Here is a 21296-nt window from a genome sequence, read left to right as displayed (position 1 = left end):
CCTTTCTCTCTGTGTCTCTCATGAATAAATAAAATCTTTTAAAAACTTAATTTTTTAAGAGATATAGCCCAGTGAATATTGTTGCTTAGCCAAACTAAGAACACTAACTACAGGGTGATCTTCAATAAAGCATTATAGATGCCATATTGAAAATCAAATTGAGGGATCCCTGGGTGGCACAGCGGTCTGGCGCCTGCCTTTGGCCCAGGGCGCGATCCTGGAGACCCGGGATCGAATCCCACATCGGGCTCCCTGCATGGAGCCTGCTTCTCCCTCTGCCTATGTCTCTGCCTCTCTCTCTCTCTGTGTGTGACTATCATGAATAAATAAATAAAATCTTAAAAAAAAAATCAAATTGACTCTTTTATCTGTAAAAATGATGGAAATCCTGACTCACAAATATATACTGCTACAAATATAATTAAAGCTTCTACAGTTCACTTTACAAGTAGGGGTAGGCCTCTCTCAAGAAACACCAGAATTCTCCAAAGCTTTTAAATGCAAAGCCTATGGGCATCTTGGATGGCTCAGTTGGTTAGGTGTCTGCCTTCAGCTCAGGTCATGATCTTGAGGTCCTTGGATCAAGCCCTATGTCAGGCTCCCTGCTCAGCAGGGAGCCGACTTCTCCCTCTCCCTCTGCTGCTCCCCCTGCTTCCCTGCTTGTGCTTTCTCTCTCTCTCTCTCTCTCTCTCTCTCAAATAAATAAATAAAATCTTTTAAAAATAAAATAAAATAAATTCAAAACTTACTGGGTAATTTTTTTGTCCTAAAGTCAGCAATTTCACCCTGGTTCAGTCAATATATTGGATACAATGTACATCTTAAAGAAAAAGGATTGTGAATACATAGTTCAAATCTGATGCTATGCATCTGAAAGTTGCTAAGAGAGTACATCTTAAAAGTTCTTTAAAAAAAAGTTCTTATCACAGGAAAAAAAATGTTTTTATTACTAGGTATGGCGGAACAAATGTTAATTCGTCTTGCTATAGTGATTATTTAGAAATATATACCAATGCTGAATCATTATGTATACACCTGAAATCAGTAGTATAATGTTATATGTCAATAATACCTCATTTTTTTAACTGGCTGGCATGTAATAGGTGCTCAATAAGTACTTACTGAATGGATGAAAAAAACTGAAGCCATGAAGATAGAAGGAACTTAAGTAACTGTGTTACAGTTTTTTTCTCCCATTTTATTGAGAAAATATTGACATGGGTCCCTATATAAGCTTAAGGTGTAAAACATGATGGTTTAACTTACATATAGTGTGAAATAACTGCCACAAGAGGTTCAGCTACCATCCATCATCTCATATAGATACAACAAAAAGACAAAAATAGAGAAAAAAAAGTTCTCCTTGTAAGAATGAGAACTCAGAACTTACTCTCTTAACACCTTTCCTATACACCATACAGTAATGTTAACAGTAGCAACACACTACACATTGCAACCCTAAGACTTATTTATCTTATAATTTACCTTACCTAAAGGTGTACCTTTAACCACCTTCCACCAATTTTCCCTCACCCTACCTTCCACCCTACCTTCCACCTCTGGTGACGAACCACAAGTCTGATTTCTTCCTTTATGAGTTTGGTTTTGGTTTTTTTTTGGGGGGGGAGGGGGTAGACATAAGAGAGATCATATAGGTTTGCCTTTCTCTGATCTAATTCCTTTAGCATAACTCCTTCAAGGTCTGTGCAAATTGCTGCAAATGGTAGGATTTCCTGATTTTTTTGGCTGAATAATATTCTTTTGTATATATACTACAAGTTCTGAATCCACTTGGTCAATGAAAACTTCGGTTGTCTACAGGTCTTGGCTGTTGTAAATAAATGGTACTATGAACTTGTGTGTTTTATTTCCTTTGGATACATTCCTGGAAGTAAAACTGCTGGATCATATGATATGAACAGTGGTATTCTTAATTTTTTGAGGATCCACTATATTGTTTACCACAGCGGCTGTATCAATTTATAATCCCACCAATAGTGCATAAAGGGTTCAATTTTCTCCACATCCACACCAGCATTTGTTATCTGTCTTTTTGATGATGGTCATTCTAACAGGCATAAGGTAATATATCTTATTGTGGTTTTGATTTGCATTTCTCTAATGACTATTGATATTGAGCATCTTTTCACGTCCCTGTTAGCATTTTGTGTACTTCTTTGGAAAAATGTCTATTTGCCCATTTTTTAAATTGGGTTATTTGGTTCTTTTGCTATTGAATTGTATTGGTTCTTTATATATTTTGGATATTAACCCCTTATCAGATACATGGTCTGCAAAGATTTTTCCCATTCTATAGGCTGTCTTTTCGCTTTGTTGATTTGTTGGTTTTTTTTTTTTTTTTGTCTGTTTTGGGGAGTTTTTTATTTTTTGTTTTTTTTTTTTTAAAGATTTATTTTTATTTATTTATGATAGACCTAGAGAGAAAGAGGCAGAGACACAGGCAGAGAGAGAAACAGGCCCCACGCCCGGAGCCCGACGCAGGACCCGATCCCAGGACTCCAGGATTGCACCCTGGGCCAAAGGCAGGTGCGAAACCGCTGAGCCACCCAGGGATCCCCTGTTTTGGGAGGGGTTTAGCTATTTTTTTTCTGTCAGTTTTTTTTTGTCAGTTTTGGGGGTTTTTTTTAGTTATTTTTTTGCCAGTGATTCATCAGTCTCATATAATACCCAGTGCTCATTACATCATGTGCCCTCCTCAATGTCCATCACCTAGTTACCCCATCCCCCCACCTCTCTCCCCTCCAGCAACCTTCAGTTTGTTTCCTAGGATTAAAGGTCTCTTTTTTTCCCCTTTCCCCCTGCTTTATTGAGATACTGACATATAATATCATGTGAGTTTAAGGCATACAGCGTGTTGCTTTGAAACACTCATATACTGCAAAATGATTATCACCATAGTGTTAGCTAACATTATATACGATATATATATATATACATTTGATACTAATGTATATATATGTATATAAATGATAAACATTTATCATATGTTGATAGTTTCTTTTGCTGAACAGAGATTTTTAGTTTGATGTAGTCCCGCTTGTTAATTTTTTATTTTGCTGCTTGCACTTTAGGTGTCTCATCCAGAGAATCATTACCTAGACCTGTGTCAAGGAGCCTTGTTTTCCTCTAGGAGTTTCATAGTTTTAGGTCTTATATTTAAGTCTTTAATCCATTTCAAATTAATTTTTGTGAGTGGTGTAAAATACGGGTCTAGTTTCATTCTCTTATATGTGAATATCCAATTACTCCAGCACCAGTTACTGAAGAGACTGTCTTCTATCTGCTGACTGTCCTTGGCTCCCATGTCAGATATTAGTTGACCATACATGCTTGGGTTTTCAGTTTATGCTGTTGGCTCTCGATTCTGTTCCATTGGTCTCTGTGTCTGTTTTTATGCCAATACTATACATCTTGATTACTATAGCTTCATAGTATATCTTGAAATCAGTAAGTCATGATGCCTACTGATTTGTTCCTCTTTCTCAAGATTTCTTTGGCTATCTGGGATCTCTTATGGTTATAAGTTTTCAGTGTTTTTTCTACTATTTTTAAAAAGCCATTGGAATCTTTTTTTAAGATTTTAAAAAATTTATTTGAGAGACAGAATGAGAGAGAGCACGAGCAGGGGAGAGGGGTGGTGGGAGAGGGAGGAGCAGACTCCCCACTGAGCAGGGAGCAGAACATAAGACTTGATCCCAGGACCCCAGGATCATGCCCTGAGCTGAAGGCAGATGCTTAACAGACTGAGCTACCCAGGCACCCCCACCACTGGAATCTTGATAGGGATTTTATTGAAATCTATAGATGGCTTTTGGTCATATGGATACTTCAACAATATTAATTCTTCTAACCCACTGAGCACAGAATACCTTCTCCTCTATTTGTGTCTTCTTTGATTTCCTTCTTCAATGTCTTGTAGTTCTCAGATTAAAGACCTTCCTCTCCTTGGTTAAATTTATTTCTAAGTATCTTATTATTTTTTATACTAATGTATATGGAATCAATTTCATTATTTCTTTTTCAGAAAATTGACTGGTAATGTCAATAACTCTTTTGAGAGAGTTCTGATGTGTTTCCAGGTGTTTGCAGGTTGCACTTTCAAGGAAATAAAAGAGAATTTTGTATTTGGGGAATACTAGAAAAAAAACATAAGCATGAAGAATATAGAAGCTCAATTGGATGGATGAACAACTACTAGGCACAAAGCTGTTCTGTGTCCATGTATACACTGAAGACTGTGATTACACATCACATATGTAATGGGTCTCATGGTCACTGCTTAGCAAAGATGAGCATAAGCTATATCCAGAGATAGCTGAACAACTGTATTATAAAATGAAAACACTGTGTTTCTATCAGTATCAGTAACAGTCACTACACTGCTAATATCATTGTGGTCTGTCATCATTTTTCATAACTGAAGAAAATGTTAAAGTTCAGTTAGTGGTTAGTGAAACAAGATATAATTTTTTCCATTCAAGTCCACAGATAGACCCCCACCCCTGCTCCCAAATTCTATCCATGGACTCTTTTGAGAAGAGTTCTGTGAGCCCAAGGTTAAAAGACCTCTTATCTAAGGAATATGCTACCTAATTATTAAATCTATATCCTTGAGTTTCTGCCTCTGTGTCAACTTAAATAATAAGAAAGCTGCATATCTACAATACTCCATTCAGAGAACTGTAATATAATACCATGCCCCCAGTTTTTACTGAAGATGAATAGAAGTATATTCATATTCATATAAGTAACACTGACCAAAAAAAATTCTGTACCTTCTACAAAGTAGCTTTTAAAGATAAAAACTGTGATGAATACTGAATAATATTTCCAATATGATAACCCATGTAATAATTCCTCTTAAGATTTAGTAGCAAAAATAGTTTTTTCCATATGTTTAGAGACAGAGGGCATCTCACATCTGGGAAACAAGCAATTCAGCTTAGCTAAATTGCAGGTTTATTATTTAGAGTACTGAGAGGGGAGACTATACAATAAATGAGAATCAGATCAAGAGGGTCTTGTACACCTTACCAAAGAGTTAATTCATACAATAAGAAATAGGGAATAATGCTGTTGCTTACACTGAGGCCAAAGATATGCAACAGATCAAGCACTGTTTATATGCATTTACTCATTTAAACCTCAAAATAGCGAATGAGACAGGACTAGTATTACAGCCATTTAAAATAAGTAAGAAAAAAAGAACAATTAAAAATGATTACAAAATGAGCTAATCATATTGAAATACATACAAAACAACTTGAGAGAAGTAGACATCAATATTGAGCATATTCTTAGACTACAATAAATTTAAATTTACTTCATCATACTCTTCAATGCTTTATAAGAAAAAGGTTCCACAGTACACTCATGGTCCTTGCAACTTGTCACTTCTTTTGGTGGGGGGGCGGGGGGGAGTGAGGGAGGTGAGGATCAGGGGCTGGGAGAGAGGAAGAGAGACTCTTAAGCAGGCTCCATGTCCAGCATGAAGTCTGACACAGGGCTCAATTTCACAACCCTGAGACCATGATCCGAGTTGAAATAAGGGTCAGACACTTATCCAACTGAGCTACCTAGGCACCCCTTTTTGTTACATCTACAAGCCTCCTCAAATTATTTCTCTGCTAAATATGAGCTAGCTAGCTAGCTAAATAGATGCTAGAATGGCACGGTATGCCTAAGAATGGACACCCATTAGTAGGTTAAGAACATAACACGTGCGAAAAAAATGGAGCTAAAACAACAATGAGGCTAGGATAAAAAGTAGACTGATAAAATACGTGGAATATAGAAATAAGAGTAAGAATAAGAATAAATTATGGTACCCCAGGTTTCTATTTTAGTTACTTGGTGGATAGTCATGCCAATCACAAAGACAGAAAATTCAGAAGTAAGTTTAGGGACAAAGAAGATGATTAAAATTTTGAACATGTTAAGTTTGAGGTGTTTTTAGGTTGCCCACAGAAAGCTAGCGTTTAAGTTCAGGCACGATAGGTCAGTTAGCCTCTAAAACTTCAGAATTTCTGCAGTGAATACAGTTACTCATGGTGAACCCCCAGGACCACACTTCACAGTTCACATTAATGGGTTGGCTCATGGAGGCATCATTAGTTATGCTAATGAGATGACTTAAGGTAAGAACTGGCCATGTCTAAAAAACCAACCATGTGATCAGAGCTTGGGGCTTTGAGCCAATGTGAATCAACTCAACCTCCAGAGAGGGGAAGGGAGCTGAAGATTGAGCTCAGCAATGTAGTCAACAATCCAATTAATCATGTCCATGTAAAAAAAAAAAAATCATGTCCATGTAATGAAGCCTCAATAGAAATTCTGGACACTAAAGCTCCAGCTCCAGTGAGCTTCCTGGGTTGGTAATACTCCATATGTATTGTCATAAATTGATGGAAAGAGGTTACCTTATCTTGAGGACAACGGAAGCTTAATGCCTGAAATCCTACTAGACTTTACCCTACACATCCCTTTCTTTGAGTCTAATTTATTTCCATTTGCTATAATAAAACTATAATCCTAAGTATAGCACTTTCTTGAGTTCTATGGGTCTTTCTAGCAAATTATGCAACCTGAGAGAATTCATAGGAGCCCCTTAACTCATAACCAGCTGGCCTAAAGTGAGAGTGACCCTAGGAATTCCTAAACTTATAGCTGGGGTCTGAAGTGAGGACAATGGGGGAACTGTTCCCTCTGCCTGTGCAATTTAGCTGAACACCTTTGCGTTGTATGACTCCATTTTTATGAAATTCTTGAAAAGAAAAATTTTAAAGAAAAAAGATTAGTGGTTGTCTTGGCAAGGAGTATGTGGGGTGACTGCAAAATGGTGAAGATAATGTTTTATATAATTTCCTGTATACATTCTAGCATATACACTTTTTAAAATCTATTCAGTTTTACAGCTAAATGAATAAATTTTATTGTATGTAAATTATACCCCAATATATTTGACTTAAAAAGAAGAGAGAGGAGCACCCAGGTGGTGTAGTTAGTTAAGCATCAACTCTTGGTTTCAGCTCACGTCATGATCTCAGGGTTGTGAGATCGAGCCCTGCATCCAGCTCTACACTTTTAGTGTGGAGTCTACTTGGAGTTTCTCTCTCCCTCCCCTCTGCCCCTTCTCCCTCAAATAAATCAGTAAATCTTAAAAACAAGAGAGAGAGAGAGACAAAGGGCTCTATATCTATCACTAAGAACATTATTCATTCTATCATGATGTCCTTTTTATTAAAAGCTACAGGACAAATTCCTGTCTAATCATAGTCCAAGGACATTTTTATTTCTCCTAAATTCTTGGTTTTTCTTCAATGACATCATTGACAATTGGCAATTGAATCCTGAGAATCCAAATGTCAATACAACTATGTAGACCATCATAATTGGTTTTTTCAACATTGTTTCTGGTTCAAATTTGCTTCCACTTTCTTTTACTCAAGTTTTAATGGATATCATATAGTCATATTTTACAAATACTTGTAAGCTGGCATAATTTTCTTCTAGAACAGGTAGAGATTATACAATATTCCTAAATACATATATATTTTACTATAGATTTGAAAGGAAATTTTTTTCCTTTGTCCTTTTACAAAAATATGAAAAAATAAGAGGTTACTTTGCTAGATAACATCTGGATTTGCAACTTACCCTTCTAAGAAAAGGTTTCAGGCTCTTAGAAGTTTCCCATAAACTATCTATAAATTACAAAATATGCTGAAGCCTCACCTGTATTTCTTAAAATAATTTTGATTTTGTACACTATTTTGACAATATTATTAATAAATATATCCTATGAAAGTTGTGATGCTGGAATTTCACATAGTCATGGACACTTCCAATGATAAATTATCCATTCAAAAATTGTTCTTAAAAATTACAAAAGGCAAATAAATTTTAATTTAAAAAACAAAATATCTGTGCCCTGTAAAATTCTTTCAACTTCTCTATGCACCTGAAATTTTTGATAATAAAATGTTAGAAAAAACATGGGGTCATGAAAAGGTAATAATTTTTTAAAAATCACAAAATCGAAGAAAATTCAGTAAATTAAATATGGGTCCCCAAAATAGACACTTGTAGCTGAAGTACCAAAAATGATACACCCTTGTTTCAATTTCAAATATATGTGAAGCTACATAAATAACAAAATCCCCTAAGTTACTTCTACTCAAACTTTATTGTGTGTATCAGTCATCTGAGGACCTTACAAAAACGCAGATTCTGATTGAGTAGCTCTGGAGTAGGGTCTGAGATTAAGCATTTCTAACATTCCTTGTTAATGTTGATGCTGCTGGTACACAGATCATACTTGAAGTAGGAATGTTCATTTCATTATTCTTTAGGATTCAATAAAATCTTAATTTTAAAATATATACCAATAAGTATTTATTAACAGAAATATTTTTACTCACTGCTTTGAACTTCCTAAGTGTAAAACCTCAGTGCTATGCTGAATCAACCCAGATTTCTGAGTTTAGCCTGAAAGAGTTGCTATGACCTCTACAAAGTTACCTCTAACAATGAAAGAAAGTTCTGAATAGTAATAGCAGGGGCATGTATACTTGGGTCATCTATCTTCTGGATAATTATGATTCAATTATAGAGGAAAAGTATAACAAAATGTATGAACATTCTATTAATATCCAGCCACTGTATTTATTCAGAGATAATTCCAGGCAAATCAGCACATTCATTTCTGTCTTGAGAAATTCAGTCTGGACCAGACATACAAAATGTTCAGCTATCTAAAGAGTTCCTTAGTCCATTCTTGTAATGATTGATATCCTAGCCCTTCAGTGGAAGTAACATTCTCCCCTGTTTGAGGTAAATGATCTCTTGCAGGCACACCATTTGGATACCTGGAAGAGGTAATTTATCTCAAGTGAGCAAACACTTTAATGAAAGCAAGAAGGTTGCCACCTGTCCAGTATTTACAGAGGCAACATGGAAAGTGGGGTCTCTGCCCACTGCCTATAAATACATCCTCAAAGTTAAGAAGGTAGCAGGAGCAATACCTTTAGCACTTTCTGAGCAGTAAACTGAAGCTACCATTACTGAACTTCCCACTTCATGAAAGGAATACAGTAATACACCAAAACATTAGAATACAAAAAACACAAACATTTATTGGACAATTACATGTAAAGAGACTTAGCTAAGAAGGTTACATTCTCACCTAACAAAACTTAAACTAGGAACTTTTCTTAACCAAATTCTACAGATGAAGATATTGAGGCTGAAAGGGATTAAGTACCTTTTCTAATGTCACACACGAAGTAAGTAACGGGATCCAGATTCAAATCTAAAACCCAAGTTCTTAATTTATATTCTACTCCATATCCAATATGTTTAATTTTCTCTCCTAGATAATTTAAAATTTTTCTCTCCTAGTTAATTAATAGTATATGTATAATCCAGAACTTATTCTAAAAAGGTAAGTACCTACAAAGAGTATTTTTAAAAAGAATGATTTACTGGGGCGCCTGGGTGGCTCAGTCAGTTAAGTGTCTGCCTTCAGCACTGGGTCATGATCCTAGGGTCCTGGGAGTTGGAGTCGGGCTCCCTGATCAGCGGGGAGTCTGTTTCTCCCTCTACACTCCCCCTTCCCACTCATGCTCTCTCTCACTCTCTCAAAAAGAAAATAAAGTCTTATAAAAAAGAAAAAAGGATTCACTGACTCTTAACCTTAGAAAAAAAATAAAACAAGAAACAATGCAGGTACTATTTAATATATAAAAGCTACTACTTGATATTGATATACATGTACCAGTTTTCTTGGGGCTAAGAAAAAAAAAGCCATTCTGATGCCATCAATATGTAGTCCTGACACATATAATGGTTTAAATTTTCAGCAATTTCGGGATCCCTGGGTGGCGCAGCGGTTTGGCGCCTGCCTTTGGCCCAGGGCGCGATCCTGGAGACCCGGGATCGAATCCCACATCGGGCTCCCTGGTGCATGGAGCCTGCTTCTCCCTCTGCCTATGTCTCTGCCTCTCTCTCTCTCTCTCTCTCTGTGACTATCATAATTTTTTAAAAAAAAAATTTTAAAAATTAAATTTTCAGCAATTTCTTCAAAAAGAAAATGGAAGAAGGAAAGAATAGAAAAGAAAAAATACAGTTCTAGGGCAGCCTGGGTGGCTCAGCAGTTTAGCATTGCCTTCAGCCTGGGGCCTGATCCTGGAGTCCTGGGTTCGAGTGCCTCGCCGGGCTCCCTGCACGGAGCCTGCTTCTCCCTCTGCCTGTGTCTCTGCCTCTGTGTGTGTGTGTGTGTGTGTGTGTCTCATGAATAAATAAATAAAATCTTTTTAAAAAAAGAAAAAATACAGTTCTAAAAAATAACTTCTTTCATTTCAAATTATTTCCTTAATAAACCTTCCCAAGATTATGCCATTTCAATATCCCACTTGGTTGAAGACTCAAGATACTACTCATAATATTAGGTGATCAAGAAACAATGAATCAATTACAAGTCAAAGCTGAACTGATATTCCTGATACCTGTTCTATGATGAAAAAAATCTTATTATGAAGTAGATAAACAAATTATGAAATGCCCAATTGATATTGCCCAAACATTAAAAATCATTCCCCAGAAGGATATTAATAGAAATGGAGAAAATCCTTTAAAAGTATGCCTTTTTTAAAAGTTAACAGTATGACAGTATACCATAAGTGAAACACAGCATCATTTCTGTGATTTCTTGACAAAAATGTATAAACTTAATCTAATCATGAGGAAGCATCACAGAAATCAAAATTGAAGGGTATACTACAAAAATCAGTCTGTCATCTTCAAGATCAAGATGGTCAAAGAAAGACTGAGCAACTTCTCTGTATTGAGGGAGATTAAAGAAACATGGCTTAATGCAACACATAATTCTAAACCAGATCCTTTGACTATAAAAGACATGGTTGGTTGGGACAAGTAAGGAAAGTCAAAGGGGGCCTGATTGGTTTCCCTTTTTTTTTTTTCCCTGAACGGTTTCCTAATGTTGATCACAGCCCTCTAGTTATGTAGAATAATGTCTTGCTTGAAATATACATTGAAATATGAGAAAATAATAGGCATCATGCCCACTACTTGCTCTCAAATCATTCAGCAAGAGAAAAAGTCTCTGTTGTATATTGCAACTTTTCTGTAAGTTTGAAGTTATTTCAAAATAACTTTTAAATGCAAGGCACCTAGGTGGATCAGCCTAAGCTTCCAACTCTTGATCTCAGCTCAAGTCTTGATCTCAGGTTGGTGAGTTCAAGCTCCACAATCATAATTATTCTTAACTGCAATTATAAAGTAGTATACGGCCGATAGTAACATTTATATCATTTGTTAGTCTGTTAGTAGATGGATGAGTAGTTGGCAGGAAGGAGAGAGGGTAAGAAGAAGAAATGGTGGGTAGATAGAGGCACAAAGGGATAAAACAGATTAGAAGAACACATAGAAATAATGTGTACAGGAAGAAGTATGTATGTCTATTCGTTAATATAATACACTACTTGCACAATGAGATGGGTGGTAAGGAAACAGTTTTTTTAGCACTTTATATGCCAAGTACTGTACAAAATGCTCCACAAGTGTTGCCTCATTAAACCCTCATAAAAACCAGGAAAAGAGTACCATCTCCATTTTTAGATAGAGTCTGAGGCCCTGTAAAGTTAAGCAACTTGCCCAATTTCACACAACTACTAATTAGCAGAGCTGGATACAAAATCTGCCTTCTTCAAAGCCAATGCTCTTTCTATTATACGATAATGCTTACAATGTATTTGAGTTATTCTTACACTTAAACTATAAACTCAATATGACTACATAAGCTGTTATAGCTTTACATTCATTACCTTCATTATTATCTGTTAATAACTTCTCATGTACTTTAAGCGTCTGAGAATATTTTCCCATCCTCTCTGCTAAAATATCTGAGATTTCTACTACTAAAATACACATAAAAATGAAAACATATTACCTGGAAAAGGTAATATATTAACCTGTCATCATGTTTTGAATGATTTATTCTAGAAGTCCAGCTTGTTAAGTCATCTCTGCAAAAGGTACACACTGATCATTTTTGTACTAGTCCAATAATAACTCAATTATTTACCTGCCCAACTATATTCTTCCCTATTCCCTTCAGGACTTTAATACACCAATTATTCTCCCTCTCTAAGTAACTATCACTCTCTTCCCTAAGTACTTGGTGTTCTCTGGCCAACAACATTTAAAGCCTTCCCTAAAAATAAGTTTCCCTGAATTTGCCTTTTTCTCAAGCTATTAGAGGCACAACCAGATTCTAATATCAAAGGCAGCTTTGTCCCTGGAGGTAGGCAGGCATTTAAAGACACATCACTCTTGATGTACCTTCTGCTTGATGTCTTACCTACACATATTTTTATCAGGGTCTCAAATAACCATTGTGTCAATATTTTAACTTTAAAATACTGCAATAGTCCACTTTTGGAAAATGTGCTCAGGGAGATCACTGTCTAGTTGTATAAAACCTCTGTAATCTGGTGGCTCAGTTGGTTAAGCATCTGCCTTCGGCTCAGGTCAGCATCCTGGGATCCTGTCTCCCTCTGCCCTTCTCCCCTCCCTCTGTTCGTTCTTGCTCATTCTCTCTCTTGTGCTCACTCTCTCTCTCTCAAATAAATAAATAAATAAAATCATTTAAAAAAAAAAAAAAACCTCTATCATCTGAGCCCATGACAATGATCCACCTTTCCCCCCAATATTCTCCAATATAGTTATAATAAAAAATACATTTTAGTAATCATCACGTATAAACCAGGTGTGTTAGACATGGATCTCCATTCCATCTCCTTACTATCCTTCTTCTCATTCTGTGCTTATTCCCATCTCTCTATCTCTGCTTAAGCTCTGCCCTCCATCTGGATGCTGTCCCTCCTCTGTAACTTACTATCTATCATCCTAGGCCCAGCGAAAACCTTCAGATAAGGCTCCCTGAAGCCTTTCCAATACTAGTAAGGCCCCTGTGAGCTGTATCTTTTATGGATTCTTACATTTAAAGCCAGTATTTCCTCATGCATCTTTGATTACATTCTGCCTAACATCGTCCATGAGTCAATCTTGTTCTATAATCACTGTGCATATTTTATAGAGGTCCAGATCCAAGTCATATTTTTCTTTTATCTCCTAAAGCATATATGGGAGAGTATTAAGGAAAAATAATGATATAAACAGGATTATAGCTTAAGAAACCAATCTATTTTAACTGTTTGCATACCTACAAGGAATATGATGAACACAAATAATCTGTTTTTTAAACTAAGTCCAAAACATTCCATTAAGTTTTTTCAAGAATGTTAATTTTGCTCTGAACCTATAGTGCCAACATACTTAAAATATGTTTATTTAGACTTTTATTTCAGACTTCAAATCCAGTACATTGAGGTTTTGCCAAAATATTAGAGATGCATATTGCTTACCAACATCAATGGCCATAACATAAAAATTATCTTTGAATCTTCAGTTTCTGACTATAAGAACCTACATTTAGATATCTGAAATCACAATGAATGATCTGCATATATATATAGCAGACTTGTCTAAAAAAATAAACTACATCCCAAATTATTATTTCACTAGTGTTTACATTGTTACCAAATCCATATTATTTTCACTGTTAATGTGTCTGAAATGACCATAATTAGCCCAATGACATAGCTTAACCAGTAGGTAACTAGATGTTATTCATGAGAAATTAGTTTTCATTGAACCTTTCATACTAGCATATCCTGCAATCTGAATCATAAAAAAAAAAAAAAAAAAAAAAAATTAGACCTTTGGAAATCCTGATTATATGTGGTTCCACATCTGGTAGAAAGAAACTGATTATTCAAATAAACTCTATTTAAAATTAATTCAGGGGGCAGCCCCGGTGGCGCAGCGGTTTGACGCCGCCCGGGGCGTGGTCCTGGAGGCCGGGGATCTAGTCCCGTGTCGGGCTCCCTGCATGGAGCCCACTTCTCCCTCTGCCTGTGTCTCTGCCTGTCTCTCTCTCTCTCTCTCTCTCTCTCTCTCTCTCTCTGAATGAATAAATAAATCTTTAAAAATAATAATAATAAAATTAAATTAAATTAAATTAATTCAGGAAAATAAAAGCATATCACCAAACGAGAAAAACTTTCTTCTGGTTCTGTTATTACTTGAGCCTCTAAAATGTATAGCTAGAAAGAGAAATGAAGAAAGACTAAAACATTCGCAGAAACGTTATCAGTATTACTTACTAAAAAAGCTAATGACATTTCCATGGAAAATCAGATCACAAAGGGAAAAAATGAAGTGGATACATTCACAAGAAATGTTATTTAATTTCCCCATAAATTAAGATAAAATTACCCACCAAAACTTACATAAATTCTCTACATCATTAGAGATTTAATAATTTCTCTGTACCTGAATAAAAGAAAGATGAAAGCAAATATATTTTCTTCCTAGATGGTTTATTAGGATTTGTACCATAAAGCATTTCTAGACATTTGTTTTTAAGTGTATTTTACAAGGACCTAGAAGAGGGAATCGTACCTGTTTTACTAATGACTTCCTGTAACTCAGCCATAGAGGTGATTATTGCAGCCAGAAGGTCAGAACTGGTAAGCCAACTGAGCGCTTGCAAACAACGTAACTGCTCCTTCTGATGCTCTGCAAAATAAGAAATTCATCTTGCAATACCACAAACATTTAAAATTCATGTTTAAAATTCACAGCAACATGACTATTTAAGAAATAGATCAAAACTTGTAGACAGAACTTTGCCTACTGTGGAAAAGTCTACAAGAAGTGTTAGATTTGACTGAGAATTTATTTATATATATATAAATTAAGTGAAGTCAAAAACAGAGAAAGATAGAGAGAAGATGGGGCACCTGGGTGGCTCAGTCAGTTAAGCATATGACCTTTCATTTCAGTTCGGGTCATGATCTCAGGGTTGTGAGACTGAGGCCCATGTGAGGCTTCACACTGGGCACAGAGCCTGCTTAAGATTCTCTTTCCGGGGATCCCTGGGTGGCGCAGCGGTTTGGCGCCTGCCTTTGGCCCAGGGCGCGATCCTGGAGACCCAGGATCAAATCCCACGTCGGGCTCCCGGTGCATGGAGCCTGCTTCTCCCTCTGCCTGTGTCTCTGCCTCTCTCTCTCTCTCTCTCTCTCTGTGTGACTATCATAAATAAATAAAAATTAAAAAAAAAAAAAAGATTCTCTTTCCCTTTCCCTCTCCCCTACCCACGCCTACTTATGTGTGCAAATGCGCACGCTCTCTTTCTCAAAAAAAGAGAAAGAAAATTTTTCTTAGTTCTGCTTACATTAATAGCTTGATTTTTTACAGTTAAAAATTGAGGGGATCCCTGGGTGGCTCAGCAGTTTGGTGCCTGCCTTCGGCCCAGGGTGTGATCCTGGAGTCCCAGGATCAAGTCCCACATCAGGCTTCCTGCATAGAGCCTGCTTCTCCTCTGTCTATGTCTCTGCCTCTCTCTCTCTGTGTGTGTCTTTCATGAATGAATGAATGAATAAATAAATAAATAAATCTTTAAAAGTTAAAAATTGAAATCACTGTTTCCTCAGAATAATCAAGCATTTAAAAAAACTTAATTGGAAAATTCGCGTTTGTCTCATTTTCCTTCAATTCCTCAACAGATTTTTAACTCTGATCATTTTATACTGATTCACAGAAAGTGAAAATAAATCATATTGGTAACTAATTTTAAATAGGACAGAGTCTCTGGATTGACTTATTTGAAAAAATCACTACCCACTTTACTATGAAAAGAGCATTCAGATATAATAAAGCTAAAAATATATATAGAATAAAGCTAAACAAAATAGAAATTATATTTGCCACATTATTTACATTTTAATGTTCATAACAAGAAAATCAAAACCTAATTTATGCTTAAATATACGGATATGCTTAAATATCCGTACACAGATACATATCTACCTACACATGGGACTGTGTTACATGATTTGACATATTAAATGATTTTTTAAGTTTTTACATAATGGCTAAACATAGTCACATTGTATATGATTTTATTCAACTTCAATTTTAAAAAGCATAAATCATCTTACTTGGAAATTTATGCTTGTCTTTAGGCTCTCCTGTACACACTAACATGCCTATTCCTTCTTTGAAACTTTCCATCCAGGTAAAAAGAGAAGCACATGACTGGCCCAAAATCTTGAGCCTGTTTGCTGCCAAAATTGCAATAACACCTTTCCGGAATATACGTATCAATCCTTTGAATGGTTTTTTCTTCAACTTGGCTTCCTCTTGCTTCTTTTCCTCTACACTTGACAAAGCCTGGGCTAGAGTTCTAACTTCGAGTTTGAACAACTCAAAGGTGTTGACCTGCTCCTGGAGAAAATCTCTCTGTGTAGATAAGGCACATGATCGGCTGTAGAGAGGATATAAGGCACCAGCCATTAATGCACAAGCTGCCAGCAAGGATCTTTGTTCCCTTTGAGTCTGTGATAACATGTTTTTGAAGCGTGAATTTTCAAGAACCAGCTGTTCATGTGACTTCTCAATACGATTCAATTTTTCCATATTTTTTTCAGCAATTTCTTGAAATTTCTGTAAGTCAAATAAAATATTTGAAATAAGGAAGTGTTTTATTACGTCTTCTTTACAGAAAGAAAACAAACTTTCGCTGACAACAACTTCTTCAAGAGATCTCTGTTCCAAATATCAAAAACAAGTATGACAGAGCAATAGTGGGCCTAACAGCTTAGACCTAAATGTGCACATTGATTTTTAAATCCTTTTACATAGAAGCTTCACATAAAATCGAACACATAAATTTAAAAGTACTCCATGAATTTCCTGTACACTTATGCATAAATATACAACTGTAGAAAGGAAAAATTCCCCTCTTCCATTCTTCCCAAACTTTTATTTCCTGCTTTTAAAGAGAAATTACCCACCAACAGAAGTTCTCCTATATGTAAAAAGTCTTTACATTTTACCAGAATAAACAAAGAGCTAAATCAATAACACAAGAAACAGGGATGCCTGGGTGGCTCAGTCAGTTAAGTGTCTGTCTTTGGCTTAGGTGATGATCTCAGGGTCCTGGGATGGAACTCTACATCAGGCTTCCTGTTGAGCAGGGAGTCTGTTTCTCTCCCTCCCTCTTTGCCCCTCCCACCCAGAAGCACGCTCGTGCTCGCTCGCGCGCGCGCTCTCTCTCTCTCTCTTTCTCTCAAATAAATAAAGTCTTTTTTTTTTTTTTTGACTAAATAAAGTCTTTTAATAAATACAACAAATAGCACCTGACTGCCACTTACTGGATACGGTCTGATTCTCAGGGCAAACTCTCTCATTTCAGCTTTCTCTTACCTTCCCAAGAGAGAACACTGAGCAAAACGGCAGTTCCAGTGGTGGGAGGAAATACTAACTGTAAGCTGGGCCTCAGCAGTTCTCTGATCCTTTTTCCCTCATCAAGGAACTTGCAATCCAAAACAATTTGAAACACAAAGAAATTTTAACTGCAGACAACATGCTTTAATTGCTAGAAAATAAACTATTTCTCTATGAAATCTTATGCCAAATCATTAAGGAACTGCTGAGATAGAGTAAATTTCAGAAGATAACAGATCCTAGTTTCCTTTACTGATTTATTTATCACTCAATAAATATTTATTGATTACTCACTAAACTCCATGTGCTAGAAAAACAGACAAGCAAATCAATTATTGTGGCATAATGCTATGATAAAACTATGCCAGACTGTCAGAGGTAAACAAAAGGGAGTTAGCACAAAATGATATTGATAGGCTTTTGGAGGGATATGACAAAGGTAGTAAGGTATATAAGAGAAAGAATTTTTTAAAAAACCTACTGATAAGGAAGCTAATCATAGCTACCCTATAAGAATTTATTGATCAGAGTTGGAGAAAGTAATACAAACTCTTGCCTACTCCTCAAGATTTGATGTCAAAGCCTACCATGATAATGTTGATAGGCAGTAGCCAAAAGAATTCAAACTTGTAGAAATATATTCTGAGAAAAGTAACTCTTGGACCAAATCCAACCCCAAAATTAGGGGATGAGATTCCCAAAAGTTGCACAGTGAGTAGAAGAAGGCCCTCAGAGGTTCTGTCCTGATTACAAACAAGTAACGGAAGTATACAAGAAGCCACTCTCTGAAGGATTCAACTTTTTGGATGCTTTCCCCAGAGCAGGGGAAAAACAGTATTTTGGACATGGTTTTAAATGTTTCTATATTATAATTCCCTTTATTTAATCCAACTCTTCTCTAAAGTCTGACCCAGTCACATCTATGGTGGTAGTATGAAAAATAGAAAAATAAAAGAATAGGGAAATAAAGAAACTGTGGCTTGCCCCTAACCACATCTCCCCCGATGGCCAATCTGTGGTAGCAGGATTTCATCACTGGGACTGTGTCCCAGAGCTCCATATAAAAACACTTGTAAAGGAAGTGGTATCCCACTGGGAGCAGCTGAAAGAAGCAAGAAACTCTGAAAACCACTAGCCAAGTGGACCACTTGGAAGCAGATGGCAAATACCCTTTCAAGGAAGACAATCTTTAAGAAAAGAGAAAACTGACATGAATTGTGGCTAAATAAGGCAGGAAGACCAGTGTTGTAGAAAAGGAAGAGCCAAAAAAAAAACAAAAAACAAAAAACACAGGATAATGTATTCTAAAGAAATAGAAACAATTCAGAATGCCTGAAGATGAGAATGATGGAAAATTGACAAGTAGATAGATAATAGATGATTAAGGTAAGGAACTTAAACTATCTGGAAAGCTAGGAGAAGCCATAAAATCCTGGAATTCACTCTGCTTTAGTTAATGGATGGGAGAATCAGAAATATTAATAAAGACTGCCAAGAGTTGCAGGGAGTGGGGGTAGAATGAGAGAAGCAAATAGAAGTTATAAAGGGTAATTCCATATTTTCCACTAGTTCAATTCCACTAGTTCAGTTGGAGGGGAAAACAGGAAAATTATAGGAAATCCAAGATAAAAGAAGCATACTGGCCATAGCTAGGTAGCAGACATAAAAATTAACCCAATCAGGTGCTGCCTATTTTACACATTCACAGTTCTCCAAGTCGCAGGCAGAAGTGTGTTTTCAACAAAAAACACTCTCATTGAACAACAACAACCAAAAAAAGTGAAGAGATATATTTGCTAAAGATATTTTAAATATTTTGAAATAATATTCGAAGTCTTTGGTCAAAATCGAATGGGTTGTTGAAAGAACATATGTTGAAAGAAAATATGTTAACTATACTGGAATTAAAATGTTTTAAATAAATAAAATAAAATTTTTTTAATTATAAAGGAAGAGAGTTGAAAATAAAGCAAGCCCATTCTGGAAAAGATTTAGTTAATTTTAGCACATGATAGATCTCAAACTCTTCTACTATATACAGCTGGCCCACTTCAGAGCATCGGGCTGAAGGTAAAAAACATTTTAGAAAGGCAGCCAGAAACAAGGAGTCCTGAGATGGGGATGAGAGAATAATCAAAACGTCGATCTATGTACTTTATGTCGGCTAATTGAATTTAAATTTTTAAAAAAGTGGACAGAAATGGATAAAAATCTGAAATACAATACCCAAAACACTCCACTTCTCTATATAGAGAGAAAACCAGGAACAAGCTGGAATGTTTTAAAACAGAATTGAGATTCTGGGCTTGCATGGCCCGTTTTCATTTAAGCTACCTGGCAGAAGCAGTAGCAATGTAAAAAAAGCAATTTTTTAATATCCTTATGTCATTCTATGGCCCCCAAATTTTCATCATTTGTAATGATTATACTTTTAAAAGTGCTGATTAAAATTAATTACTACCACTATGGATGATTTCATGAGACTCCTATGATTTGTTTTGTAAGAAACAGATCCCATTCACAGACAACTTAAACAGTAAAAATAAGACTAAGAATACATATGAAGTTTATTTATAAGTAAAAACTGAAAATCTCTAAATTCTATCTCTGAAACTAATTTAAAAAATAAACATAGGGGTGTATATATCCTTTAAAAAACTAAATTTAAAAAATAAAAATAAATAATTTCTAAACACTATTTAATGGGACACCTGGGTGGCTCAGTCAATTAAGTATCTGCATTTGGCTCAGGTCATGATCTCAGGGTTCTGGGATCAGCCCTACATCAGGCTCCCTGCTCAGAGGGGAGTCTGCTTTGCCCTCTCTCTCTCTGCAACCCCCATCCTTGCTCGTTCTCTCTCTTTTTCTCTCAAATAAATATTTTTTAAAAATAAATAAATACTATTTAGTTGTCTAATAACTCTGTTGTCCTCAGCCAATCTTGGTTTAAGTAATTATAATCAAGATCCCAGGTACTGATTTTTTTTTTTTTTTTAATCAACCAGACCAAGAGGCACCTGGGTAGCACAATTGGTTATGCATCAGCCTCTTAGTTTCGGCTCAGGTCATAATCTCAGGGTCTTGAGATCAAGCCCCACCATTTGGCTCTGTGCTTAGTAGGTAGTCTGCCTGAATTTTCTCTCCCCCTCCCTCTGCCCCTCTCGCCCCTGCAATCTCTCTCTCTCTCTCACTTAAATAAATAAATAAATCTTTTTTAAAAAATCAACCAAATATTCAACTAGATAACTAGAATTAATTGGCAGAGTGAATTAAAGACTTAAAAATAATGAAGCTAAATATTTAATAAAACTCTTATTGACAAATATTAACCCAAAAACCTCAATAACATTAATAATGAGAGTTTTGTTCATTTCTTAACAATCACATTTCTGCATCCCTACTGTCTCCACTGAGATGCAGAGCCACAGATCTGAATGCCCCGCAGGCATCTCCACTTAGCTACTTCATAGTCCTCTCAAGCTAAAGTATGCAGTCCAGTACTATTGATTTGCCTCCTAAACATGTCCATAATAGTCCTCTTTATATCAATAAATGGTACCAACATCCACCCAACTGTTCAAATCAAAAACTTTGTAGTCAGTCTTAATTCCTCCTTTCACCCTATTCTCTACATTTCCAAACCAAAGCCATCAGCAAGTAAGGTTGAGTTTACCAATAAAATACATCCTGATCCATCTCCATTGCTACTCGTGTCAGTTCCAGCTATTCACCATCAACCATTCATGCCCACTTCAATGCTACTGTCAGATTAGATCAGTCCAATCCTCTTGTTTAACCTCCTTGTCTTTACTGAACCAAGGTTCTCCTTGAGTCACAACTCCCCCACATGCCTTCTGCTGCAAAGTCTTCAACTTCTCCCACGATCCTCAACCTGATGAAAA

At 36.1% G+C, this 21296-nt stretch overlaps 1 protein-coding gene across 12 annotated transcripts in view; it reads right to left on the bottom strand.

Moving 5' to 3' along the window:
- Positions 1-21296, bottom strand: part of CCDC171 (coiled-coil domain containing 171) — a 322836-nt gene that overhangs the window by 157553 nt on the left and 143987 nt on the right. For all 12 annotated transcript variants that reach the window (XM_025431987.3, XM_025431986.3, XM_025431994.3 and 9 more), the window contains 2 exons: positions 16107-16611; positions 14566-14682 (listed from right to left, as the gene is read on the bottom strand). In XM_025431987.3, coding sequence (XP_025287772.3) covers positions 14566-14682; positions 16107-16611 — 622 coding nt within the window. The remainder of the gene's footprint in view (positions 1-14565; positions 14683-16106; positions 16612-21296) is intronic.

Source organism: Canis lupus, chromosome 11 (assembly GCF_003254725.2).
Source record: "Canis lupus dingo isolate Sandy chromosome 11, ASM325472v2, whole genome shotgun sequence".
NCBI lineage: Eukaryota > Metazoa > Chordata > Mammalia > Carnivora > Canidae > Canis > Canis lupus.
The sequence above is the reverse complement of the archived record's forward strand: the minus strand, read 5'-3'. Positions and strand labels throughout refer to the sequence as shown.